The sequence below is a fragment of the Balaenoptera physalus genome, assembly GCF_965194825.1.
Source record: "Balaenoptera physalus genome assembly, chromosome: 2".
Classification (NCBI taxonomy): domain Eukaryota; kingdom Metazoa; phylum Chordata; class Mammalia; order Artiodactyla; family Balaenopteridae; genus Balaenoptera; species Balaenoptera physalus.
Genome location: NC_138883.1, coordinates 67,721,263 through 67,749,234, shown reverse-complemented (window position 1 = coordinate 67,749,234; position 27,972 = coordinate 67,721,263). Strand labels below are relative to the sequence as shown.

At 35.6% G+C, this 27,972-nt stretch overlaps 1 protein-coding gene across 6 annotated transcripts in view; it reads left to right on the top strand.

Moving 5' to 3' along the window:
• The window catches only part of SCFD1 (sec1 family domain containing 1), a 132,001-nt gene that overhangs the window by 68,715 nt on the left and 35,314 nt on the right, over window positions 1-27,972 (top strand). For 2 of the 6 annotated variants that reach the window (XR_014261130.1, XM_082452126.1), the window contains exons 15-17: window positions 9,214-9,310; window positions 19,566-19,636; window positions 22,612-22,691. Coding sequence is in view for 2 of the 6 variants with exons in the window: in XM_082452126.1 (XP_082308252.1) it covers window positions 9,214-9,310; window positions 19,566-19,636; window positions 22,612-22,691 (248 nt within the window). In the remaining 4 variants the exon portion in view is untranslated. Of the gene's footprint in view, window positions 1-5,986; window positions 6,097-9,213; window positions 9,311-19,565; window positions 19,637-22,611; window positions 22,692-27,972 lie in introns of those variants that run through there. The other 4 variants (XR_014261131.1, XR_014261132.1, XR_014261133.1 and 1 more) reach the window with 3 other exon arrangements.

Sequence of the window (27,972 nt, the reverse complement as noted above, 5' to 3'; positions counted from 1 at the left end):
GCAAACACTTTATTAAATGTGGCCCTTTCTTTTGTTTTACATTAGATGCATGTCTTTTTTGGCTTTAGTTTTTTTTTAATTAATAGACTATTTTTTTAGAGCAGTTTTATGTTTGCAGGAAAATGAGTGAAAAGTACAGAGGATTTCCATGTATCTTCTTACCCACCCGTCCCCAGTTTCCCCTGTTATTAATCTCTTGCATTAATGTGGTACATTTGTTACAATTGATAAACCAGTATTAATACATTATTAATACCAACTAAAGTCTGTAGTTACATTAGGGTTCACTCTTTGTGTTGTACATTCTGTGGGTTTTGACAAATGTATAATGACATGTATCCATCATTACAATATCATACTGTTCAACTGCTCTAAAATCCCCTGTGCTCCACCTATATATCCCTCCCCCCAATCCCTGACAACCACTGATTTTTTACTGTCTCCACAGTATTGTTTTCCAGAATATCAGATAGTTGGAATCATACAGTATGTAACTTTTTCAGAGTAGTTTCTTTTATTTAGTAAAATGCATTTAAGACCCTTCTGTGTCTTTTCATGACTTAATAGCTCATTTCTTTTTATTGCTAATTAATATTCCATTGTCTGGATGTACCATAGTTTATTTATTCATTCAGTTATTGAAGGACATCTTGGTTGCTCCCAACTCTTGGCATTTATGAATAAAGCTGCTATAAACATCCATGTGGTGGTTTTGGGGTGGACATAAGTTTTCAACTCCTTCCAGTAACTATCTAAGAGCATGATTGCTGGATCATATGGCCAGAGTATGTTTAGAATTGTAAAAAACTGCCAACTGCCAAACTGTCTTCCAAGGTGGCTGTACCATTTTGCATTCCCATCAGCAGTGAATGAGAGTTCCTGTTGCTTCATGTCTTCACCAGCATCTGGTGTTGCCAGTGTTGGATTTTAGTCATTCTGATAGGTATGTAGTGTGTCTTTTTTTTAATATATGATGTCCTATTTTTTGTACATACTTTATTTTTATTGAAGTATAGTTGATTTATATACAATGTCGTGTTAGTGTCATGTGTACAGCACAGTGATTGAGTTATATACACACTCTTTTTCAGATTCTTTTCCCTTATAGGTTATTACATGTACATACATTTATTATTTATTTAATTTTATTTATTTATTTATTTTATTTTTGGCCGCTCCGCAGCAGCATGCGGGATCTTAGTTCCCCGACCAGGGATCGAACCCACGCCCTCTGCATTGGAAGGGTGGAGTCTTAACCACTGGACTGCCAGGGAAGTCCCAAGTGTGTCTTATTTCAATTTGCAATTTTCTGATGTCATACGATGTGAAGCATCTCTTCATACACTTACTTGCCGTCTGCCTATCTTCTTTCGTGAAACGTCTGTTCAGGTCTTTGGCCCATCTTTAAATTGTATTTTGTTTTCTTATTGCTGAATTTTAAGAGTACTTTGTATTTGGGGTCGGGGCGGGGGCGATTAGAATCCCTTCATGGATGTGTCTTTGCAAATTATCTTATCCCAGTCTATGGCTTGTCTTCTCATTCTCTTGGTAGTATCTTTCACAGAACAGAGGCCTCTAATTTTAATCAAGACCATATTTTTAATTATTTCTTTCATGGATCATACCTTTGGTGTTCTATCTAAAAAGTCATCACTATACCCAGGTCATCTAAATTTTCTCCTGGTATCTTTTAGGAGTTTTAGTTTTGCATTTACATTTAGGTCTGTGATCCATTTTGAGTCAATTTTTGTGAAAAGTGTTGGGTATGTCATTTTTGTTTTGCATGTGAATGTCTGGTTGTTCCTTCACCATTTGTTGAAAAGACTTTCCTCCTCCATTGAATTGCATTTGCGCTTCTGTCAAAGACTAGTCAACTGTATTTGCGTGAGTCTGTTTCTGTACTATCATTGATATATTTGTCTGGGTTTTTTTCACAAACACCACACTGTCTTAATTATTGCAGCTTTTAAGTTAAGCATTAAAATCAGGTGTTGTCAGTCCTCCATCCTTTTTTTTTCCCTCCTTCAATAATGTGTTGACTATTCTGGGTCTTTCCTGTCTCCATATAAACCTTAGAATGAGTTTGTCAATATCCACCAAATAACCTGCTGAGATTTTGACTGGAATTGTGTTGAATCTATAGATCAAGTGGGAAGAACTGACATCTTGACAATAATGAGTCTACCTATTCATAAATAAGAAATATCTCTTCATTTATTTTTTGAGTCCTAATGAAAATGGTATTTCCTTTAATTTCGAAGTTCAATTGTCCATTGCTAGTATATTGGAAACCGGTTGACTTTTGTATATTAACCTTGTGTCCTACAATCTTGCTATAATCACTTATTAGTTCCAGGAGATTTTTTGGTGTTTCTTTGGGATTTTCTACATAGACAGTAGTGTCATCTGCAAACAAAGACAGCTTTATTCTTCCTTCCCAATCTGTATGCTTTTTATTTCCTTTTCTTGTTTATTGCATTAGCTAGGACTTCTAGTACAAGGTTGAGTAGGAGTGTGAGAGGGAACGTCTTTACCTTGTTCCTGATCTTAGCAAGAAAACATCTAGTTCGTTTGCATTCTATTTTCTGGAAGAGATTTTAGAGATTTGGAATGATTTCTTTCTTAAATATTTGGTAGAATTCACTAGTAACTCACCTAGACCTGATGCTTTCTATTTTGGAAAGCTATTCATTATTGATCAATTTCTTTAATAATATAGGCCTGTTCATTCCATAAGTGAGTTTTGATAGATTGTGTCTTTCAAGGAATTGGTTCATTTCATCTAGGTTATCAAATTTATGGGCACAGAGTTGTTTAAAATATTTTCATTATCCTTTTAATGTCATGGGATCAGTAATGATGGCCCCTCTTTCATTTCTGATACTATTTATGTCTTCTCTTCTTTATTCTTAGTTAACCTGGCTAGAAGTTTTACCAATTTGTTTGATCATTTCAAAGAACCAGCTTTTGGTTCCAGTGATTTTTCTCTAGTGATTTCTTGTTTTTAATTTCATTGATTTCTGCTCTGATTTTTATCGTTTCTTTTCTTCTGTTTACTTGGATTTAATTTGCCGTTCTTTTCCTGGGTATATCTTTTGAGAGTTCAACACATTAGTGAGATAAAACTAAATGAGAGTTATGATAAAATAAGACATAATAGTTTACAGGTGCCATATGAACCTCTGTTTTCTCCAGAAATATTATAGATAAAGCAATTTTTTGTATTTCATTATAATAAGGTTGCTAATATTAGTATTTTAATATTTGTCATCTATAAAAATCATTTCATATACATTTAAAATTTCTTATTACATAGATCATTTTTGTTAGAATTTAAATATTTTTAGGAGTCAATATATATGATAAATTTATAGATTAAATAAACTTGTGTTCTTATTCTAAAACAGATTTAAGTCAGCTTCCACGACTAGCACATACAGCAGAAATCATGAAATAGAAATTCACAATAGTTTCTATATAGTTATAATTGTAATTCTCAAATTTGGCTTTGAATTTTCTGGCAACCACAGTAAAGAGATACGATTAAATTCTTGAAAAATTTCTCAGAAAGAATTTGTTTTTTATTCTAAGCAAAGTGTTCCTTCGTATTGTGTTACAAAAGACATTGTTCATATTGGGCATTATCTAGAGTAAATTTAGTGATGTAACAATGCAATATTTTAATATCAGTTACTGTCATGGATTTTACACGGCAACTTAATGAATGTTAGGGGCATAATATTAAAATATAATTCATTGAGGGCAGTTTTATGAGTGACCAATGTAATAAAGTCTAAGTTTATAGCACTTTAGTGTTTTTTTCCTTACACTAAGAATAGAAGTTTTAGTATCTAAAGTGGAAATATTTTGCATTCTTCAAATAGTATAATAATATCACTTTTTTAAATTGGCTGGATTTAGATAGCAGAGAAGTTGAGGTTACGCCTTCTGATTTGGGCCTGGAATGCTAGAAACTCAGTGTTCTTGGTAGAGAGAAAAATACATATATTTGGAAATGAGATAACTAACTAGTAAGGTTGATAGCCTGTTGTAGAAATTGAAGATCCTAATCAGCTTCCTCACCTTGACAGTATACTGTCCCATCTCTGCACAGAAGTGAGGTAGAAGTATAATGATGAATTTTATTCAAGATTTCTAAGTCACTGTGGCATATGAGCACATGCTCCAGAATAAATATTCTCAGCCAGCTGTGCTATAGAACACCTTAAATATTTTCATGGAACATCCATTTTTAGTGCAACATAATTTTTCATGTTAGCAAACCCATATAAACCCACTGACATGAAATGCAGCAGAAAATACACCTAAATAACTAAAAATATATTAACATGCTATTGTGTTATATTATGAAAGGCAATTGAGTTTTAGAGAATTCCAGTCATCTTGAGGGGCACAGGCATAAAATAATGAACAAATAGCTTAGTATAATCTAGACCTTATACTCTAGTGACATATACAGACCACAGACTATTATAATACAGCATACAGAGGCCATTCACCTGGAGGAAGAATTATCCAAAACAGCCTTGAATGATGATAGGAACTGCACATTTAAAAAAGAAAGGAAAAACAAGAAAAGGCTAGAGTATAAAGGATCTTCAACTTAAGATTAGGTTATATCCTAAAAGTATAGTTCTAAGTTCATTTTAGCTTAAGGATATACTTTCCTATAGACATTAACATGGCAGATAGGTCCCTGTCCTACAAACCCTATTTAATTCATAATCTGGAATGTTTCAAATGTTGTGTTGCAGCAAAGAAGGGTTTATCATCCCCTCTGTCTCCTGTAAGAAGTACTGGTAGAAGAATATTGGGATTCTTAGTAGTGAAAAGAAGTAATAACTGTCTAATCCCTTCTTGTCTTTACTTTTACTGCTGACTAGGGAATAGAATTGGGGCTTGGAGAAGAAGGAAGGCCAAGAAATACCACCCTAGTCTTTGTCATCACCTCAGTCTATGACTGAGGTTGTAGCTAGCAGTGAATAGGGAGTCCCAGAATGGTGTTGTCTGTAGCTAGGATAAACAGAGGAATGGTAAAAGAGAAGGAAAAAATTCCCCCACAGTCGTAGGAAGGAAAAAGGAATTCCTTTCATGTCCTGTATGGGTCATCAATAAATCTTCCTAGGTAATGGGTTCTCAAAAGGCAAGAAATGCACACTACTTATACATCCCGAATGACTTGAGGGTTTTTAGAAGTGTCCCTTCTTTTGTTCTTTTTAAACCCAGTAGACTATTGGCTGTCACCAGTCAAAAACTGCCATACACACAGACATATACATAACACTTTACACTTTATTTCAAGTTAACAAAATTATAAACACAGTTACAGGTAAATGACAATTCAGTACATTTAGTTGGATAATATATATAAAATGCATATATATGTGGTTAATTTGATGTGAATGTTGACACAGTGCACTGAGAAATGAAAAACATCAGCCTGATTGTCCACTGATAACTCTGAAATTGGGAGAAAAACACTAGAATTTTTTTTTTTTAAATCAGATTCTTCTCTTATCTCTTCTAAAGAGATTTTTAGGAAATTCATGGCTCTCAGAGTTTATATTCACTAGATATAATTTGTATTCCATATATAGTCTTATTTTTCTGTAATATTCCCTTCTTGGTCATTTATTCTTGATATTTATTGAAGCTACCAAAAATTTGTTTATTATCTTGACCTTGTTATTTTGTTTTATATTTTTAATTTGTCTATTTTCTATGTAACTCTTGTTATCCAATTTTTGTCGTCCTTTGAATCCATATTGTAGAAGAATAATCAATCTTTGGGACAGAAGTTGTTTCTCTTAGTATTTTCCCTTATTTCAAAGAAGTGAAAAAGGACCGACCTATAGATATTATGTCTCTGGACAAAGTAACCTTTTACCACATATATGTAAATTATGTGTATTACCAAAAAACCCCAAATATATACTAATTGACACATATACTTTCTTTCATAAAGCATATACAAAGGAAGCAATAAATTGTTCTTGAGGAAAATGTAATTTTCCCTACTCTTTATCTGTGGTGTACATTGGAGTCTGACCTGGATTTGAATCTCAAGTCTCTACTACTTCTACTCTGGTAACCTTGAATAAATTTATGTTTCTTTGTGTCTGTTTCTTCATCTTTAAAACGGGACTAATAATTCCTAGCTCATAGTGTTATCTGGAGAATTAAATGAGATAATCTAAGTTTGTAGTTTTTAAACACTGTTCTCTGGTACCCTAGAGCTCAATAGAGACATTTAATGGGTCACTTGTATCTTTATGTTTAGGGTTCTGCAGAAGATTTGGTTTGAGAAAGAGGGTCCTGAGGTTCTCTGTTTAAAAACATTTGCAAGCCATAGCTGTAAGTAAAGTGCCTTGCACATAATAGATACTGAACAGATACTAGTTCTTTCATGCAGGTTAGAAAATCTCCACTCCTTTCTCTCCCCCATGAGGCTCCCTTCCAAGCAGTATATTGAAATGCTATGTTATTTTTCTTTAACTCCTTTATTGAGATATAATTCACATACCATACAATTCACCTATTTAAAGTGTACAATTTAGTGGTTTTTAGTATATTCACAGAGTTATGCAACCATAATCACAATGCAATTTTAGAACATTATCATCACCTTCAAAAGAAACTCCACTCATTAGCAGTCGAATTAACTTGTTTTTGAATTCTGTTTCCATTGTTAATTAGAAGTTAAACTGTGGGTAAGTTAATACATCAAGAAGAGCAAAATGAATCTAATGTCTGTACCTCCATAAATCAGTGAACCATGTTTCTTCATTGATTTATGTAGGTACAGACATTAGATTCCATTATGGCATTTAGCCTACTTAATTTTATATATTAAATCACTAGAGACTTGATTCTTTACATTTTTTACTTCTAGAAGTTCATTTATCTACTTTCATAACTTTTAAAGGGGACTACTTGATCTGTATGTCCTGCTGTTAGCTTAGACATTCAACAAATATTTTATCAAGTACTTGTTATGAGCCAGGTGCTGTGTTAGACTCCTAGGGTTAAACAATTAATTAGACACACTTTAAGGAGTTTACAGTTTTAGAAGGGTAACAGGTAAACCAAAGACAGTAATGTGGTGTGATCATTATTATGGAGAAGTGTACAAAGTGCTGTCAGTACACACGTAAGGGATTAATAAATTCTCCCAGTGAAGAAGATTGGGGGAGGGGCAGGAAAGGGAAAGAACAGAGACTGAAGAGTTACAGAGAGGCTGCAAAGAGGCTGGACCTTGAAAAATGAGTAGAATTCACTGGGCAGGTGATGGAGGAGAAATACATTCTGAAAAAGCTAAGAGTATAATCCAAGCCTAAGCCTTGAGGATTAAAAGCATACACTACGTTTAATGAAAGTCAGTGAGTTAATTGATGTGACTAGAGGGAAATGAACCTAGTGAATAGTGATAAAACAGAAAAGTTGGCTGGAGCAGATTGTGAGGGCCCAAAAGTCAGCCTAACACCTTATTTTATCACCTTCCCCCTTCCATTCCTAGCTTTACTCTACAGATAATTAGCCTTTCCCAATCTAATATTTATGTTAACATAGTTCCTACTACTATTATCCTAGTTCCCCAGGAGTTATCTTTGACTTTTTTCACTAGCTTCCTTTCCATATACATTCTCATGTTAATTATTAAGTATCTGTCTCTTCCTTTCCATTCACACTGTCACCACCATGTTCTCTTTCCTAGGATCTCCTTTCTATTTCTTTTGCTCATTTTAGATATTACATTTTTCCATTCCTAGGACTTTACCTCTCATCTACTTTGTTATTCAAAGTAGCTTTATACAGTAGTTAAAATGGTTCCTGTATCAGGGAATCTGAAGAATATGAAGAGCCATTTATAAAAAGGAAAACTCTGACAGAGTTTATTAACTCTTATCTAGACTTCACTAATAAGGAAATTCTCCATGTACTGATTATATTGAGTGAAAACAAGGGACAGAAGAGTATAGTATATTACCTTTTGTGGCAGAAAGCAGAGGGATCTTAGGGTATAGATACTATTTGCATAGAGAAAGTGAAAAACTATAGGAGAAATAAAGAATATCCAAAGAAGGAGGTGGAAATTGGGTGGAAAAGGACAGGAGTGAAGACAGGTCTCAATGTATTTACCTTTTCATGTTGTTTGGATTTTCAAACGGAATATTTCATCTGTTTAAAGCTCTGGCCTTGTGTGCCGCTGCAGGGGAGTGGGATTGAGGGACTCTGGTTGATTGCCTGTTGCCTCATATATGAAATCACTCCTGAGTCTGCCACTCAGATCTATCCACTCTGATCATGCCTTGGTATGATCCCTTTAACTGAAATGAACTCTGTCTATCCATGTCCCCAAATCACTTTCAAAACAATTCAAAACTCATCGCTTCCTTCTCCACAATTGGTTAATTATTTATTTCATTCTATCATCTGAGCTTGATATATTTATTTATATTCTATATTTATATTTTGGTTCTTTGTTGGTATCTCATAAGTATTCTCATTTATTTCATGAATGGTTTCTACTTAGATTGGTAATACCTTTGGTAGTAAAGCATGTTCTTTTCTCTCTTTTGTCTTATTTGAAGCATAATTTAATAGATACTCGATAATTTTTATTTACCTTGGATTATCCTAACATGTTAATTTCATTTGGATAATTTTAATCAACGAATTTTAAATTAGAAAAGCTGCCATACGGAAAAGCTAAGTTTGACTACTTTTCCGTTATCTAAACTTCAAAGTATTAAGTAGGAAAATAGTTTATTTAAAAACCATTGAAAATAATTAGGGTAACTTTCCGGTTAGGATGAAAATATCTGAATTTACTCACTACAAGAGTAAACGTAACACGACCACTTGACATTAATTTGCATGGAATACAGTGTTATTTGTATGCTAGTTACTAATTAATACAATAATTGAGATTTGTGTGATTTTTTTCTTTGCTAATATATGACATGCAGAGTTAATTCTGAATTTATAAGTAAAATATGATAAATATAATAGTCAATCTATCATTTTTTTTACATTAACTATATGATCAAAAGTAAGAAACTTTAAATTCTACTAGGAAATGAACATTTGTTTTTCAAATTGATCATAGAAAATAGAAACTTGTAAGCTGAGAGTCCTTTAGTATGTTTTTATTACTTGATGTATTCTAATCTGACACTTATTTTGAAACAGGCAAGAAAATTGGATGTATATTTTGAATATGAAGAAAAAATAATGAGCAAAACTACTCTGGATAAATCTCTTCTAGATATAATATCAGACCCTGATGGTATGTACCATGAATTTGAGGTTAATGTAAGTTTTACTTCTGATGAATCCAGCATTTTCAATTTGAGTAAAATCTGAATAGAATCATTGTTTTTCTCACAATCTTTGCTATTAATGAGATAATTAAATGAGCTATTTCCTGTTGAGAAGTTTGTAGCATAGCAGTTACTAAGGTAGAAAAATGATTTACATTTTATTTTATTGAACTTTTCTTTGATGGTATGTAAGTGCTTTTTTTGCGGGGGGGAGGTATTTAAGCACTTTTTATATTCATTTGTTTAAAGTGATACATTTGAAGCTCAATTTCTGCTGGCTCCAGGAAGATTTGAAGGTAAAATATTCAAAGCAAGCATCTCTAAGTGATGCAGTTTCTAATTACTTTGGTGTCACCCTAAAGAGTTTCCTAAAAAAATGTATCTAAAACTGAATTTTGTTTTAAATATTTAGGGAACTCACTTTTTTTTAAACACCTTTATTAGAGTATAATTGCTTTACAATCGTGTGTTAGTTTCTGCTTTATAACAAAGTGAATCAGCTATACATATACATATATCCCCATATCTCCTCCCCCTTGCGTCTCCTTCCCACCCTCCCTATCCCACCCCTCTAGGTGGTCACAAAGCACCGAGCTGATCTCCCTGTGCTATGAGGCTGCTTCCCAATAGCTATCTACTTTACATTGGTTAGTATACATAAGTCCATGCCACTCTCTCACTTTGTCCCAGCTTACCCTTCCCCGTCCCCCTCCCCATGTCCTCAAGTCCATTCTCTACATCTGCGTCTTTACTTTATTCCTGTCCTGCCTCTAGGTTCTTCAGAACCTTTTTTTTTTTTTTTTTTTAGATTCCATATATATGTGTTAGCATACAGTATTTATTTTTCTCTTTCTGACTTACTTCACTCTGTATGACAGTCTCTAGGTTCCTCCACCTCACTACAGATAACTCAATTTCGTTTCTTTTTATGGCTAATATTCCATTGTGTATATGTGCCACATCTTCTTTATCCATTCATCTGTTGATGGACACTTAGGTTGCTTCCATGTCCTGGCTATTGTAAACAGAGCTGCAATGAACACTGTGGTACGTGGCTTTTTTTTTTTTTTTTCGTATATGGCCTTTATTATGCTGAGGTAGTTTCCCTCTATGCCCACTTTCTGGAGAGTTTTTATCATAAATGGGTGTTGAATTTTGTCAAGAGCTTTTTCTGCATCTATTGAGATAATCATATGGGTTTTCTCCTTCAATTTGTTAATATGATATGTCACATTGATTGATTTGCGTATATTGAAGAATCCTTGCATCCCTGGGATAAATCCCACTTGATCATGGTGTATGACCCTTTTAATGTGTTGTTGGATTCTGTTTGCTAGTATTTTGTAGAGGATTTTTGCATCTATATTCATCAGTGATATTAGTCTGTAATTTTCTATGTTTGTCTGGTTTTGGTATCAGGGTGATGGTGGCTTCACAGAATGAGTTTGGGAGTGTTCCTTCGTCTGCAATTTTTTGGAAGAATTTGAGAAGGATAGGTGTTAGCTCTTCTCTAAATGTTTGATAGAATTCAGCTGTGAAGCCATCTGGTCCTGGACTTTTGTTTCTTGGAAGATTTCTTGCATCTTCTCAATCTTTGCCTCCATTCCTTTTCCGAGGTCCTGGATCATCTTCACTATCATTATTCTGAATTCTTTTTCTGGAAGATTGCCTATCTCCATTTCATTTAGTTGTTTTTCTGGGGTTTTATCTTGTTCCTTCATCTGGTACATAGCCCTCTGCCTTTTCGTCTTGTCTATCTTTCTGTGAATGTGGTTTTTGTTCCACAGGCTGCAGGATTGTAGTTCTTCTTGCTTCTGCTGTCTGCCCTCTGGTGGATGAGGATATATAAGAGGCTTGTCCATGACTCTTTTTGAATTATGGTTTTCTCAGGATATATGCCCAGTAGTGGGATTGCTGGGTCATATAGTAGTTCTGTTTTTAGTTTTTTAAGGAACGCCATACTGTTCTCCACAGTGGCTGTATCAATTTACATTCCCACCAACAGTGCAGGAGGGTTCCCTTTTGTCCACACCCTCTCCAGCATTTATTGTTTATAGATTTTTTGATGATGGCCATTCTGACTGGTGTAAGGTGATACCTCATTGTAGTTTTGACTTGCATTTCTCTAATGATTAGTAATGTTGAGCAGCCTTTCATGTGTTTGTTGGCAATCTGTATATCTTCTTTGGAGAAATGTCTGTTTAGCTCTTCTGCCCATTTTTGGATTGGGTTGTTTGTGTTTTTGATATTGAGCTGCATGAGCTGCTTGTAAATTTTGGAGATTAATCCTTTGTCAGTTGCTTCAATTGCAAATATTTTCTCCCATTCTGAGGGTTGTCTTTTCGTCTTGTTTATGGTTTCCTTTGCTGTGCAAAAGCTTTTAAGGTTCATTAGGTCCCATTTGTTTATTTTTGTTTTTATTTCCATTTCTCTAGGAAGTGAGTCAAAAAAGATCTTGCTGTGATTTATCTCATAGAGTGTTCTGCCTATGTTTTTTTCTCTAAGAGTTTTGTAGTATCTGGTCTTACACTTAGGTTTTTAATCCATTTTAAGTTTATTTTTGTGTATGGTGTTAGGGAGTGTTCTAATTTCATTTTTTTACATGTAGTTGTCCAGGTTTCCCAGCACCACTTATTGAAGATGCTGTCTTTTCTCCATTGAATATTCTTGCCTCCTTTATCAAAAATAAGGTGACCATAGGTGCGTGGGTTTATCTCTGTGCTTTCTATCCAGTTCCATTGATCTATATTTCTGTTTTTGTGCCAGTACCATATTGTCTTGATTACTGTAGCTTTGTACTATAGTCTGAAGTCTGGGAGCCTGATTCCTCCAGCTCCGTTTTTCTTTCTCAAGATTGCTTTGGCTATTCGGGGTCTTTTGTGTTCCAAACAAATTGTGCAACTTTTTGTTGTAGTTCTGTGAAAAATGCCATTGGTACTTTGATAGGGATTGCATTGAATTTGTAGATTGCTTTGTGTAGTACAGTCATTTTCACAATGTTGATTCTTCCAAGAACATGGTATATCTTTCTATCTGTTTGTATCATCTTTAATTTCTTTCATCAGTGTCTCAAAGTTTTCTGCATACAGGTCTTTTGTCTCCTTAGGTAGGTTTATTCCTTGGTGTTTTATTCTTTTTGTTGCAATGGTAAATGAGAGTGTTTCCTTAATTTCTCTTTTAGATTTTTCATCATCAGTGTGTAGGAATGCAGGAGATTTCCGTGCATTAATTTTGTATCCTGTTACTTTACCAAATTCATTGGTTAGCGCTAGTAGTTTTCTGGTAACATCTTTAGGATGCTCTATGTATAGTATCATGTCATCTGTAAACAGTGACAGCGTTACTTCTTCTTTTCCGATTTGGATTCCTTTTATTTCTTTTTCTTCTCTGATTGCCGTGGCTAAAACTTCTAAAACTATGTTGAATAATAGTGGTGAGAGTGGACAACCTTGTCTTGTTCCTGATCTTAGAGGAAATGGTTTCAGTTTTTCATCATTGCGAACAATGTTGGCTGTGCGTTTGTCATATATGGCATTTATTATGTTGAGGAAAGTTCCCTCTATGCCTACTATCTGGAGAGTTTTTATCATAAATGGGTGTTGAATTTTGTTGAAAGCTTTTTCTGCATCTGTTGAGATGATCATATGGTTTTTATTCTTCAATTTGTTACTATGGTGTATCACATTGATTGATTTGCGTATAGTGAAGAATCCTTGCATTCCTGGGATAAACCCCACTTGATCATGGTGTATGATCCTTTTAATGTGTTGTTGGATTCTGTTTGCTAGTATTGTGTTGAGGATTTTTGCATCTATGTTCATCAGTGATATTGGCCTGTAGTTTTCTTTCTTTGTGACATCTTTGTCTGGTTTTGGTATCAGGGTGATGGTGGCCTCGTAGAATGAGTTTGGGAGTGTTCCTCCCTCTGCTATATTTTGGAAGAGTTTGAGAAGGATATAGGTGTTAGCTCTTCTCTAAATGTTTGATAGAATTCACCTGTGAATCCATCTGGTCCTGGGCTTTTGTTTTTTGGAAGATTTTTAATCACAGTCTCAATTTCAGTACTTGTGATTGGTCTGTTTATATTTTCTATTTCTTCTTGGTTCAGTCTCAGAAGGTTGTGCTTTTCTAAGAATTTGTCCATTTTTCCACGTTGTTCATTTTATTGGCGTAGAGTTGCTTGTAATAATCTCTTGTGATCCTCTGTTTTTCTGCAATGTCAGTTGTTACCTCTCCTTTTTCATTTCTAATTGTATTGATTTGAGTCTTCTCCCTTTTTTTCTTAATGAGTCTGGCTAATGGTTTGTCAACTTTATCTTCTCAAAGAACTAGCTTTTAGTTTTATTGATCTTTGCTATCATTTCCTTCATTTCTTTTTCATTTATTTCTGATCTGATCTTTATGATTTGTTTCCTTCTGCTAACTGTGGGGTTTTTTTGTTCTTCTTTCTTTAATTGCTTTAGGTGTAAGGTTAGGTTGTTTATTTGAGATGTTTGTTGTTTCTTGAGGTAGGATTATATTGCTATAAACGTCCCTCTTAGAACTGCTTTTGCTGCATCCCATAGATTTTGGGTCATCGTGTTTTCATTGTCATTTGTTTCTAGGTATTTTTTGATTTCCTCTTTGATTTCTTCAGTGATCTCTTGGTTATTAAGTAGTGTATTGTTTAGCCTGATGTGTTTGTATTTTTTACAGTTTTTTTTCCTGTAATTGATATCTAGTCTCATAGCATTGTGGTCGGAAAATATACTTGACACAATTTCAATTTTCTTAAATTTACCAAGCCTTGATTTGTGACCCAAGATATGATCTATCCTGGAGAATGTTCCATGAGCACTTGAGAAGAAAGTGTATTCTGTTGTTTTTGGATGGAATGTCCTATAAATATCAATGAAGTCCATTTTGTTTAATGTATCATTTAAAGCTTGTGTTTCCTTATTTATTTTCATTTTGGATGATCTGTCCATTGGAGAAAGTGGGGTGTTAAAGTCCCCTACTATGATTGTGTTACTGTCGATTTCCCCTTTTATGGCTGTTAGCATTTGCCTTAGGTATTGAGGTGCTCCTATGGTGAGTGCATAAATATTTCCAATTCTTATATCTTCTTCTTGGATGGATCCCTTGATCATTATGTAGTGTCCTTCTTTGTCTCTTGTAATAGTCTTTATTTTAAAGTCTATTTTGTCTGATATGAGAATTGCTACTCCAACTTTCTTTTGATTTCCATTTGCATGGAATATCTTTTTCCATCCCCTCACTTTCAGTCTGTATGTGTCCCTAGGTCTGAAGTGGGTCTCTTGTAGACAGCATATATACGGGTCGTGTTTTTGTATCCATTCAGCCAGTCTGTATCTTTTGGTGGGAGCATTTAATCTATTTACATTTAAGGTAGTTATCGATATTTATGTGCCTATTACCATTTTCTTAATAGTTTTCAGTTTGTTATTGGAGGTCTTTTCCTTCTCTTATGTTTCCTGCCTAGAGAAGTTCCTTTAGCATTTGTTGTACAGCTGGTTTGGTGGTGCTGAATTCTCTTAGGTTTTGCTTGTCTGTAAACGTTTTAATTTCTCCGTCGAATCTGAATGAGATCCTTGCTTGGTAGAGTAATCTTGGTTGTAGGTTTTTCCCGTTCTTCACTTTAAATATGCCCTGCCACTCTCTTCTGGCTTGCAGAGTTTCTGCTGAAAGTTCAGCTGTTAACCTTATGGGGATTCCTTTGTATGTTATTTGTTGTTTTTCCCTTGCTGCTTTTAATATTTTTTCTTTGTACTTAATTTTTGATAGTTTGACTAATATGTGTCTTAGCGTGTTTCTCCTTGGATTTATCCTGTATCGGACTCTCTGTGCTTCCTGGACTTGATTGACTATTTACTTTCCCATATTAGGGAAGTTTTCAACTATAATCTCTTCAAATATTGTCTCAGTCTCTGAGACTGTCCTCAGTTCTTTTCATTCTTTTTTCTTTATTCTGCTTTGCAGTAGTTATTTCCACTATTTTATCTTCCAGATCACTTATCCGTTCTTCTGCCTCAGTTATTCTGCTATTGATTCCTTCTAGAGAATTTTTAATTTTATTTGTTGTGTTGTTCATCATTGTTTGTTTGCTCTTTAGTTCTTCCAGGTCCTTGTTAAACGTTTCTTGTAATTTCTCCATTCTATTTCCAAGATTTTGGATCATCTTTACTGTCATTATTCTGAATTCTTTTTCATGTAGACTGCCTATTTCCCCTTCATTTGTTTGGTGTGGTGGGTTTTTACCTTGCTCCTTCATCTGCTGTGTGTTTCTCTGTCTTCTCATTTTGCTTAACTTACTGTGTTTGGGGTCTCCTTTTCACAGGCTGCAGGTTCGTAGTTCCCGTTGTTTTTGGTGTCTGCCCCTAGTGGCTAAGGTTGGTTCAGTGGGTTGTGTAGGCTTCCTGGTGGAGAGGACTGGTGCCTGTGTTCTGGTGGATGAGGCTGGATCTTGTCTTTCTGGTGGGCAGGTCCATGTCTGGTGGTGTGTTTTGGGGTGTCTGTGGCCGTATTATGATTTTAGGCAGCCTCTCTGCTATTGGGTGGGATTGTTTTCCTATCTTGCTAGTTGTTTGGCATAAGGTGTCCAGCACTGTAGCTTGCTGGTCGTTGAGTGGAACTGGGTCTTTGCATTGAGATGGAGATCTCTGGGAGAGCTTTCACTGTTTGATATTACATGGAGCTGAGAGGTCTCTGTTGGACCAGTGTCCTTACGTTGGCTCTCCCACCTCAGAGGCACAGGCCTGACACCCCACCAGAGCACCAAGACCCCGTCAGCCACACGGCATGTGGCAGGCGAAGTAATGGTCCCCCAAAGACAGGGACATCCAAATCCCTGGAACCTTTTGGTTGGTGTGCGGCCGTGGGGACCCGGAGCTGCCGGAGGGGCAGGGCGGTGGCCTGAGGTGCACAGGGTGACCTGGTGTCCTCGGGGTCAGAGCTGGGCCATCTGCACCACCTGCACCGCCCAGCGCGCCAGGGACTCCACCTGGGCTTGACAGGCGTCTGCACCCTGGATTCACGTCCGAGGCCCCTGGGAATTCACTTTTAAAGAAACTCTGTAGACGATCCCTTTATATTTATATTTATCTAAATATGTGTTTGTTAGATTTTCTTAAAACAAGATATAACTATTTGTACTTAGAAACTATAATCTAATCATTGTTTTCAATCATAATGATTATAAGATCTTCTTAGGGTTTTAGCCACTAAAATTCTCTAAACTTTACAGGCTTGATAATTTCAGAAGAGTTTTCAATTCAAATCTCAGCTCTTTTGAAAAATGAATAAAAAGCATATAAGCTATTTAGCTTATATTTTACATATAAGCTCTTCAAGTAAATAATAGTGGTTTTTGAGTTACAGTTTTGGTATGACTTTTAGATTTTATATCACGTTGGAAAGTAAGTTTAAAATTTTTTTTGACTTGTTTGTAATTAAAGGGTTGTATTCATAAAAACTTCTGAGAAACCATAGTATTTCTCACACTTTTAAAACGTTAGATTTGTGGGGAGAACATAACATTTTGAAGATATGTGTACTTTACAATTAAAAATATGAAAAATACATCTAAGTCCATCACTTCTGAGCTATTCCTTGTTATTTACAATAAGTTTTGAGTAAAGTTGAAGCAATTCAGTGTGTTGATTAAAAAAAGCAATCAGAACCTTTCTTTTTCCTTTCCCTTACTTTCTCAAACCATTTATTATTAAAGACATTAAGTAGAGCAGAGCAAGGTAGGCATTCATGCAAAGTAGCAGTGTAGTACCACTTCAGCCCAGAACAAGATATCAGAACCTGAACAGGATGAGAAGGGCATCCACATATCCGGTAGAGGGAGGGTTGGTAATCCAGCCTGAAGTGTCAAAGTCCAAGTGAAGTGAGCGGAGTGTCCACATGTGGGAGCAGTTCTGCACAGGGTATAGGAGTCCTATCAGATTAAGGAGGGTGACCCTGCATGGGACAAACCAAACATTGGCTCAGGTGGGGTGAGAATTATAGCCAGGCATGTGGGTGAGTCCATTGTAGAGAATCAGGGCCCAAGTGGAGGAGACGACGTCCATGCAGGCAAGGGGACAGTGGCAGAGATAAGATATTTGTTACATACAGAGGACTGGATAAATAAGTAAATATATTGGGTAATAAAAAGGGAGCCAGGTTTCCCACTGTCAGAAATGGAAGTTATAACTATGGAAACGAAGAAAACTAGAATGAACCCTTGTAATATTGGATTGGAATTGGAGGTGCTGATGTAGACTTGGTGTTTTTGTTAAATACTTGCCAAATAGAGAAATAAATATAGATATGCGTGTGTGTGTGTACACATATATATGTATTCCCTAACTCTGCCAACTGAGAAGGGCTAGGAGCAGCAGTTCCCCAGTAGTAAAAATTTTAGCCTTATATATTCCACTTTCCACTAGGACTCGTTGGAGTATGGTTGATTCCAGGGAGAGAAAGTACAAAATGAGCCTGAAACATTTTCTTGTGTCAGAAAGCAAGAAAAGTACTTAAAACATGATGGAACATGTCCAAAGGACCCAGAAGTCAGCTTGAAGAGGCTATGCTCTGTGCTGCGGATATTAAAAGCACCAGCAGGAACCCACAGGCCCCTAAAACTCTGAGGGAGGGGAACCTTTCTCTCGTATCTTAGGAGCCATTGCCCCAAGAGCCTACAGCAAGCCCCGTTCCTCTTTTTCTTTTTGTCCTCTAACTGCTTCGTCATAGTTGCAGGAAATACACAATGGAGCAGGGTACCTAAAGCCAAAGCTTTCTGGCTGGAGCACTAAAAAGGGAAGGCCAAGGAAACTGGAAAGTACCAGGGAGATTGCAGAAGGAAGGAGCTCAGGAAAGCAACCCCATAAAGTTGTTTATGAATTCCTGGGCTCACCTCTGAGTTGTACATGCATGAATCTGATCCTAAAGAGCATTCCAAAGACTGAGAGGTGAAGGACTAGATGACCTCCAAGTTCCCGTACTGGCTGCTGGGCAGTGGGACAGATCCCAGTAGCACTGCAAACATTTTAAAAATAGAATCCATGATGGAAACGGCTCACAGAGGCTGGTAGGAGCTTTGGCCTGAACCCATCGAGGCTAATTACCTGCTAAAACAAAAATATCAGCTTTCTCCTAGGATTTAAACAAAACCCTGAATCCAGTAACCTACTTCAGTATATCTAAAATACAATATTTATTTGTAAGCATGAGAATGTTGGAGAACCTGTCATTGATCTTTATTACCAGTCTTTGTCATATTTAGGGAGTAAGGATAATTTGAAGATAGAAAATCAATGGGTCATCAGTCAATATGTTTTGAAAAAATTATTCTTGTTTTTATTCTATAATAAAGTATAACAATTCTGAGTTCTTACGTATTGGGACACACTTTAAAGTGAGAGTGCATATTGGTATTTGTTGAATAGTGAAACTGAGTTACCCATGACCAGTGCCTTATCACTTTGCATCGAAGTACACCCAGTAACTGAGGGGAAAATAAAAGGATTCTCTGGACAGTCTCGGGCTTTGGATAATAGGAGTAGTAGCTCAAAGGATGCACTGCAAGCAAGAAATCTCTCTGAAATCTTTTGTTTTGTCTTAAAATTTCAGGCAGATATAATCTGCATAATACAATGGTGCTTATTATACTATAGACATATGGTTTTTCCAAATCTTCATAGACCCTTCAGAAAGGGGAGAAATGTATATTTAGTGGCTCCAGTTTCAAAAGCATGACCTTAGGCTCAGTTAGATGATTTTAGCCACCAGGTTTTCATAACCCAGTACCTAAGGGGACCATGCAACTGGTTTCCCAGGATAGTCCCATTTATATACCGGTTGTCCTTACATACTTATTACTAGCATCCCCCTTTTCATCTCAAAAGCGTGCTATTTTAGAATTGTATGATTATCCTACCTATACCTTTTTGAGTTTAGATCTGAAACATAAATCACAACACTATAGACAGTTTGGAAGATAGAATAGAGATGCTTCCATAGCTCATCCCTGTAATCCCATAGTATTTAATCTTTTTCCATATCTGTGTTTTACATGGTTGTAATTTAGTGCCTACAACGTTAAATCATTTGAATCAAGAACCTTAGTTTGTCTTGTCACATTTATGTATGCCTTGAGTTAATAGTGTTGACTATAATACATAACAACCAGAATTATGAAAGTCTTTTTTTCCTTATCTATTTTCCCCTCTGTAGCAGGAACTCCAGAAGATAAAATGCGGCTGTTTCTTATCTATTACATAAGTGCACAGCAAGCACCTTCTGAGGTATGTTCTCTGTATTCAGTTATTGGGAGGAAGGGAGAATACTCGCTTGTTTCAGAAAATGGAAGTAAAAATCACTGTAACCAAATAATTACTTCATTCCTTCCTTTAAAAGAAAAACAATTTCTTAAGGCTAGTTCTATTTACCGCTGAATATTATAGCCGTATTTATTGTCACCAAGAGAACAATTTACTCATGAAATATCTCACCACTTTTAAGTTGTTAGAATATGAACTGAATTCGTGACCAAAATTCTTATTTCTGGAAAATAACTATTCTAAACTAAGTTAACTAAGTTTGCTCTGCCTTTTGAAAGATTGATCTTATCATTTCTCATGATGTGATGATCCTAGAAGTTCCATTTCTTTAAGCTATAGCCACTAATACTTATTTTCCTTACAAGGAATTTAGCTTTAACCTAAAGTAAAAGTTTGGTAATATTTTGCAGTTGTTTTAAAACTAATGTCCAGGGACTTCCCTCGTGGCATAGTGGTTAAGAATCCGCCTGCCAGTGCAGGGGGATACGAGTTTGATCCCTGGCCCAGGAAGATCCCACGTGCCGCGGAGCAACTAAGCCCATGCGCCACAACTACTGAGCCTACGCTCTAGAGCCTGTGAGCCACAACTACTGAGCCCTCAACTACTGAAGCCCGTGTGCCTAGAGCCCGTGCTCCGCAACAAGAGAAGCCACCACAATGAGAAGCACCCGCACTGCAGCTAGAGAAAGCCCACGCGCAGCAACGAAGACCCAACGCAGCCAAAAATAAACAAACAAATTAAAAAAAAAAAAAAAAAAAAAAAACTAGTGTCCATGATAGAATATAGAGAAGTCACTTGGAGGAAAATATCTAAATTTCCAAAAGTTATATAAATATTGTATCAATAATTTCCTAAGATTAAACTTCAGATTCACATCTATCATTTGATCCATATAAAAATAAAGTTGAGAGACTGTATTGCAGTAAAAAAGCTACTTTTTATATCAATAAATTTCTCAGAATGATTGGAAAATAATCTATCTTCCTTTCTAGATTTTCTTCTCACTGGAAGAGTAGATTGTGGGATATTTTGTTGTTTTCTTTTTCTGTAATAAGCCATCAATTGCTTTTGATGAAAAAAATTTTTTTAAGTATGTAGAGGTAATACTGTGAAGGAAAGCAGTGATTTTGCTGTCAGTCTTGTTGCTGGGTTAGAGACCTGTTAACTCTTTCTAATGTTAACTTCGTATAATTTTTACTGGATGAGCAACTAGCATAAGGAACTTGGGAATGACACCTAGAATGATATGGCTGTTGTAAACTCCTTTCCTTTGCTGGTAGCAATTATTTTTCTAATGTCAGTAGATTGTAAGGCTTCTTTTTGTTTGGCATGGTAAAACAGCAAAGTAAACCCAATATTTGCTTTAGGTCAATTCTGCTTTATCCTAAAAATACATTTCTTGACTTTTATTTTAATTCAGTAAGAAAGTTCAGTAGTCCCCCCTTATCCAAGGGAGATATGTTCCAGGACCCACAGTGGATGCCTGAAACCATGGAGAGTACCAAACACCCCCCCACTACCATATATACTGTTTTTCTTCTATACATACATACATACATACCTATGATAAAGTTTAATTTATAAATTAGGCACAGTAAGAGATTAACAACAATAACTAATAATAAAATAGAATAATTATAACAATATGCTATAATAAAAGTTATGTTAATGTGGACTCTCTCAAAATATATTGTACTGTAGTCATCCTTCCTATGATGATGATGTGAGCTGATAAAATGCCTGCATGAGGAGATGAAGTGAGGTGAATGACACAGGCATGGTGATGTAGCATTAGGCTACTATTGACCTTCTGACTGAAGGAGAATCATCTGCTTCAGATGATCCTGTGTCATCAAGCCATGATGGTGTTGATTGTTAGATGTCAGGAGCAGATGATGTCAGTGGTTGGGGCAGGACTGATCAGGAAAGCACAAGTTTCCATCACACTACTCAAAACGGCACACAATATGAATTGTTTATTTCTGGGAATTTCCATTTAGTATTTTCAGACCTCAGTTGACCACAGCAACTGAAACCATGGGAAAGCAAAACTACTGAAGGGAGGGGATTACTGTATAGTTTTCTTTCTAGAAACATCTCTGTCATTAATGGGGGTGTTCCTTTAAGGGATTCTAATAGCCTATTTATATTTTCTTAGGAATATATGATTTTAAAACTTAATGCAGTTTCCCTTAATTTGACCACATTATTTTATTTCATTTATTTTTGGTAAGAATTATGTCTTTTCATAAGTTTAAGTGGTCATTAAGAGGCTTGAAGCAAATTTTGACTACTGATGTAATAACCCCCAAAATGCAAAGTAGTGAACATCTCTGATTTGATGGTGAGCTTAAAAGTTTCTTTCTTTTAAATTTTTATAATGGAGTCACTGTTATGATAGGCTCCCGTGACATATACGAATTCAACTAGACTTTACTCATCAGGAAATAAAAAAAGAGTAAGAAAGAAAACTATTTAAAAAGTGTAGGACACGTGCTGTTCAGTTAATAAATTTGGACCTCTGCAGTGAATATGAGATGGAATAACCTGAATCTGCAGGTCCCCTAAGTCAACGTCATTCCCCTCATGTTTCCAATTTTGGAATATTCTTGATCAAGCCAGATCTTTCATTTAATGCTTATCCCAAGGACAAGCAATCTATGTCAACAGTGGAGGAAAAACTGACTCTGTTGGGCTTACTGAGGGATGACAAAATACTGTACTTTATAGGTGATCTGGGAGCCTGTCAAAGGTAATTTTCATTATACGTGATTTTTATCTCAGATGCTCATTTGGGTACTCCCTTAAGATACCACTCCACTCTACTTAGGTGCTCATGCCTTTAGTCTAACTTTCTGATTAATCCAATGACAACAAACAAAATGGTCTCTTTCATGAAAGTAAAATTTTTTGTCATATGATTCTTTTCTTATTTCAGGCTGATTTGGAGCAATACAAAAAAGCTTTAACTGATGCTGGATGCAACCTTAATCCCTTACAATATATCAAACAGTGGAAGTAAGTTTTATTCTTCAGTTCTTACCATGTAAGAGAGTACAATGGAAGTTGAGTTCCCAAGAAAATGGGAATGTTACTAAGAAAACTGAACAGTGCCTTAGTATTTTTTTTTATTCAATGGCATAAATATTTCCTTATCTCCCCCACCCTTTCCACAACTTTATATAAAATAGTGATGCCTTTCTTTCCCAGACATATTTTTTCCTATATTTTCTTCAAAGATGTGGGATGAGAAAGACTGAAATGTTGTGGGTCAAATGTCTCAAAAACATTTTTAAAATGTTTTAATTTCACTAATAATCAGAGAAATGCAGATTAATATAATGCAAAGATTTAGAAAATATTGTGCCAAGGATCCAGGAAAATTAACTGATGCATTTATACTCTACTATTAGAAATATAAATTGTCAAAATTTTGCTGGCTGGTATAAAAAGTTTTTTAAAAGAATAGCTTTGACCTAGCACTTCTCTTAAGAATTAATCCCGAAGAAGAAATTGGAGTTGTAAAATCTTAGAAGCAATTGTAATAATCAAATTTTGAAAATCAACCTGAATGTCAAGGATTGAAATTATGTCATTTCCACAGGAATGCAACTGAGTCATTAAAAATCTTGCTGTGGAAGACTTATTCTAATGACCATCGAGAAATGGCCATGTTATGTTACAAAGTGAAATATAGTTTACTATTCAATGATTTGTTTGATAAATAACTTCCTTTGTCTCAGTGACTAAGGACTCTTCTAGACATTAAGAATACAATAGTGGGGCTTCCCTGGTGTCGCAGCGGTTAAGAATCCTCCTGCCAATGCAGGGGACACGGGTTCGAGCCCTGGCCTGGGAAGATCCCACATGCTGCAGAGCAACTAAGCCCATGCACCACAACTACTGAGCCTGCGCCCTAGAGCTCACGTGCCACAACTACTGAGCCCACGTGCCACAACTACAGAAGCCCGTGCGCCTAGAGCCCGTGCTCTGCAACAAGAGAAGCCACTGCAATGAGAAGCCCGCACACCGCAACAAAGAGTAACCCCTGCTCGCCACAACCAGAGAAAGCCCATGCACAGCAACAAAGACCCAACACAGCCAAAAATAAAAATAAATAAATAAAATTTTTTAAAAAAAGAATACAATAGTAAACATGCTATGGAAGGCTCCTACTTTCACTGAATTTACATTTGTGTTGAGGGAACAATAAGTCAACAAATAAGCAAACAAATGAACAGAGTTCTGTTAAACCATATTCACCATATTAAGTGATATAAAGAAAATAAAACTAAGTCATAAGATCTTAATTTGTTGGGGTATTAGCTAAATTTGTTGAGGAGATCAGGGTAAACCTCTGGGTAGGTAACACTTGAGCCAAAACTTAGATGACATTTTTTACATTACGATCCCTATTATATATCCATTTATCCATCCATTTGTGTGTGTGTGTGTGTGTGTGTATGGACATACACATATATACATATAACTGCATAGCTAAAATGCTGTTCACTTAAATGCTAATAGTGGGTAACTCCGAGTAGTAGAATTTTTTTCCTTTTGGATTCTTTTCTTTATTTCCAAATTTTCTACAACAGTATCTTCAGATTATTTCTTAAAATAATTTTTTTTTAAGACTAGAGGATGGAATATGCTTCTGATCTCACGTGTATCAAAAAAATTTGCATAGAAGAGAAATATACCAAATTATTAACAGGGGATACCTCTGAGTTGTGAGTTTATGATTGCGTTTTATTTTCTATATTTCTGTTTTGTTTTTTTTCCAATTTGCTTTTATTTCACTGTTTTCTTTTTTTTGAGTTTTATTTTATTTATTTTTTATACAGCAGGTTCTTATTAGTTATCTATTTTTTACATATTAGTATATATATGTCAATCCCAATCTCCCAATTCATCCTACCACCACCACAACCCCCCGCCACTTTCCCCCTTTGGTGTCCATACGTTTGTTCTCTACATCTGTGTCTTTGTTTCTACCCTGCAAACCAGTTCATCTGTACCATTTTTCTAGGTTCCACATATGCGTTAATATACGATATTTGTTTTTCACTTTCTGACTTCACTCTGTATGACAGTCTCTAGATCCATCCACGTCTCTGCAAATAACCCAATTTCGTACCTTTTTATGGCTGAGTAATATTCCATTATATATGTGTACCACATCTTCTTTATCCATTCGTCTGTCAGTGAACATGTAGGTTGCTTCCATGAACTGGCTATTGTAAATAGTGCTGCAATGAACATTGGGGTGCATGTGTCTTTTTGAATTATGGTTTTCTCTGGGTATGTGCCCAGTAGTGGGATTGCTGGGTCATATGGTAATTCTATTTTTAGTTTTTTAAGGAACCTCCATACTGTTCTCCATAGTGGCTGTATCAATTTGCATTCCCACCAACAGTGCAAGAGGGTTCCCTTTTCTCCACACCCTCTCCAGCATTTGTTGTTTGTAGATATTCTAATGATGCCCATTCTAACTGGTGTGAGGTGATACTTCATTGTTGTTTTGATTTGCATTTCTCTAATAGTGATGTTGAGCAGCTTTTCATGTGCTTCTGGCCATCTCTATGTCTTCTCTGGAGAAATGTCTATTTAGGTCTTCTGCCCATTTTTTGATTGGGTTGTTAGTTTTTTTAATATTGAGCTGCATGAGCTGTTTATATATTTTGGAGATCAATCCATTGTCCGTTGATTCTTTTGCAAATATTTTCTCCCATTATGAGGGTTGTCTTTTCGACTTGTTTGTAGTTTCCTTTGCTTTGCAAAAGCTTTTAAGTTTCATTAGGTCCCATTTTTTTATTTTTGTTTTTAGTTCCATTACTCTAGGAGGTGGATCCGAAAAGATCTTGCTGTGATTTATGTCAAAGAGTGTTCTTCTTCTTCCTATGTGTTCCTCTAAGAGTTTTATAGTGTCCAGTCTTACATTTATGTCTCTAATCATTTTGAGTTTATTTTTGTGTATGGTGTTAGGGAGTGTTCTAATTTCATTATTTTACATGTAGCTGTCCATTTTTCCCAGCACCACTTATTGAAGAGACTGTCTTTTCTACATTGTATATCCTTGCCTCCTTTGTCATAGATTAGTTGACCATAGGTGCATGGGTTTATCTCTGGGCTTTCTATCCTGTCCATTGATCTATATTTCTGTTTTTGTGCCAGTACCATATTGTCTTGATTACTGTAGCTTTGTAGTATAGTCTGAAGTCAGGGAGCCTGATTTCTCCAGCTCCGTTTTTTTCCCTCAAGACTGCTTTGGCTATTCGGGGTCTTTTGTGTCTCCATACAAATTTTAAGATTTTTTTGTTCAAGTTCTGTAAAACATGCCACTGGTACTTTGATAGGGATTGCATTGAATCTGTAGATTGCTTTGGGTAGTATACTCATTTTCACAGTATTGATTATCCAATCCAAGAACATGGTATATCTCCATCTGTTTGTGTCATCTTTCATTTCTTTCATCAGTGTCTTATAGTCTTCTGAGTACAGGTCTTTTACCTCCTTAGGAAGGTTTATTCCTAGGTATTTTATTCTTTTTGTTGCAATGGTGAGTGGGATTGTTTCCTTATTTCTCTTTCTGATCTTTCGTTGTTGGTGCATAGGAATGCAAGAGATTTCTGTGCATTAATTTTGTATCCTGCAACTTTACCAAATTCATTGATTAGCTCCAATAGTTTTCTGGTGGCATCTTTAGGATTCTCTATGTATAGTATCATGTCATCTGCAAACAGTGACAGTTTTACTTCTTCTTTTCCAATTTATATTCCTTTTATTTCTTTTTCTTCTTTGATTGCCGTGGCTAAAACTTCCTAAATTATGTTGAATAATAGTGGTGAGAGTGGGCACCCTTGTCTTGTTCCTGATCTAAGAGGAAATGCTTTCAGTTTTTCACTATTGAGAATGATGTTGGCTGTGGGTTTGTCATATATGGCTTTTATTATGTTGAGGTAGGTTCCCTCTATGCCCACTTCCTGGAGAGTTTTTATCAGAAATGGGTGTTGAATTTTATCAAAAGCTTTTCTGCATCTGTTGAGATGATCATATGGTTTTTCTCCTTCAATTTGTTAATATGTTGTATCACATTGATTGATTTGCATATATTGAAGAATCCTTGCATTCCTGGCATAAATCCCACTTGACCATGGTGTATGATCCTTTTAATGTGTTGTTGGATTCTGTTTGCTAGTATTTTGTTGAGGATTTTTGCGTCTATATTCATCAGTGATATAGGTCTGTAATTTTCTTTTTTTGTAGTATCTTTGCCTGGTTTTGGTATCAGGTTGATGGTGGCTTCACAGAATGAGTTTGGGAGTGTTCCTTCCTCTGCAATTTTTGGTAAAGTTTGAGAAGGATGGGTGTTAGCTCTTCTCTAAATGTTTGATAGAATTCCCTGCGAAGCCATCTGGTCCTGGACTTTTGTTTGTTGGAAGAATTTTAATCACAGTTTCAATTTCATTACTTGTGATTGGTCTGTTCATATTTTCTATTTCTTCCTGGTTCAGTCTTGGAAGGTTATACCTTTCTAAGAATTTGTCCATTTTTTCCAGGTTGTCCATTTTATTGTAATAGAGTTGCTTGTAGTAGTCTCTTAGGATGCTTTGTATTTCTGCGGTGTCCGTTGTAACTTCTCCTTTTTCATTTCTAATTTTATTGATTTGAGTCCTCTTCCTCTTTTTCTTGATGAGTAGCTAAAGGTTTATCAATTTTATCTTCTCAAACAACCAGCTTTTAGTTTTATTGATCTTTGCTCTTGTTTTCTTTGTTTCTATTTCATTTATTTCTGCTGTGATCTTTATGATTTCTTTCCTTCTACTAACTCTGGGTTTTGTTTGTTCTTCCTCTAGTTCCTTTAAGTATAAGGTTAGATTGTTTATTTGAGATTTTTCTTGTTTTTTGAGGTAGGCTTGTATTGCTATAAACTTCCCTCTTACAACTGCTTTTGTTGCCTCCCATAGGTTTTTCATCATCGTGTTTTCGTTGTAATTTGTCTCTAGGTATTTTTTGATTTCCTCTTTGATTTCTTCAGTGATCTCCTGGTTATTTAATAGCATACTGTTTAGCCTCCATGTGTTTGTGTTTTTTACGTTTTTTCCCCTGTAATTGATTTCTAATCTCATAACATTGTGGTCGGAAAAGTTGCTTGATATGATTTCAATTTTCTTATATTTACCGAGGCTTGATTTATGACCCAAGATGTTATCTATCTTGTCGAATGTTCCATGTGCACTTGAGAAGAAAGTGTAATCTGCTGTTTTTGGATGGAATGTCCTATAAATATTAATTA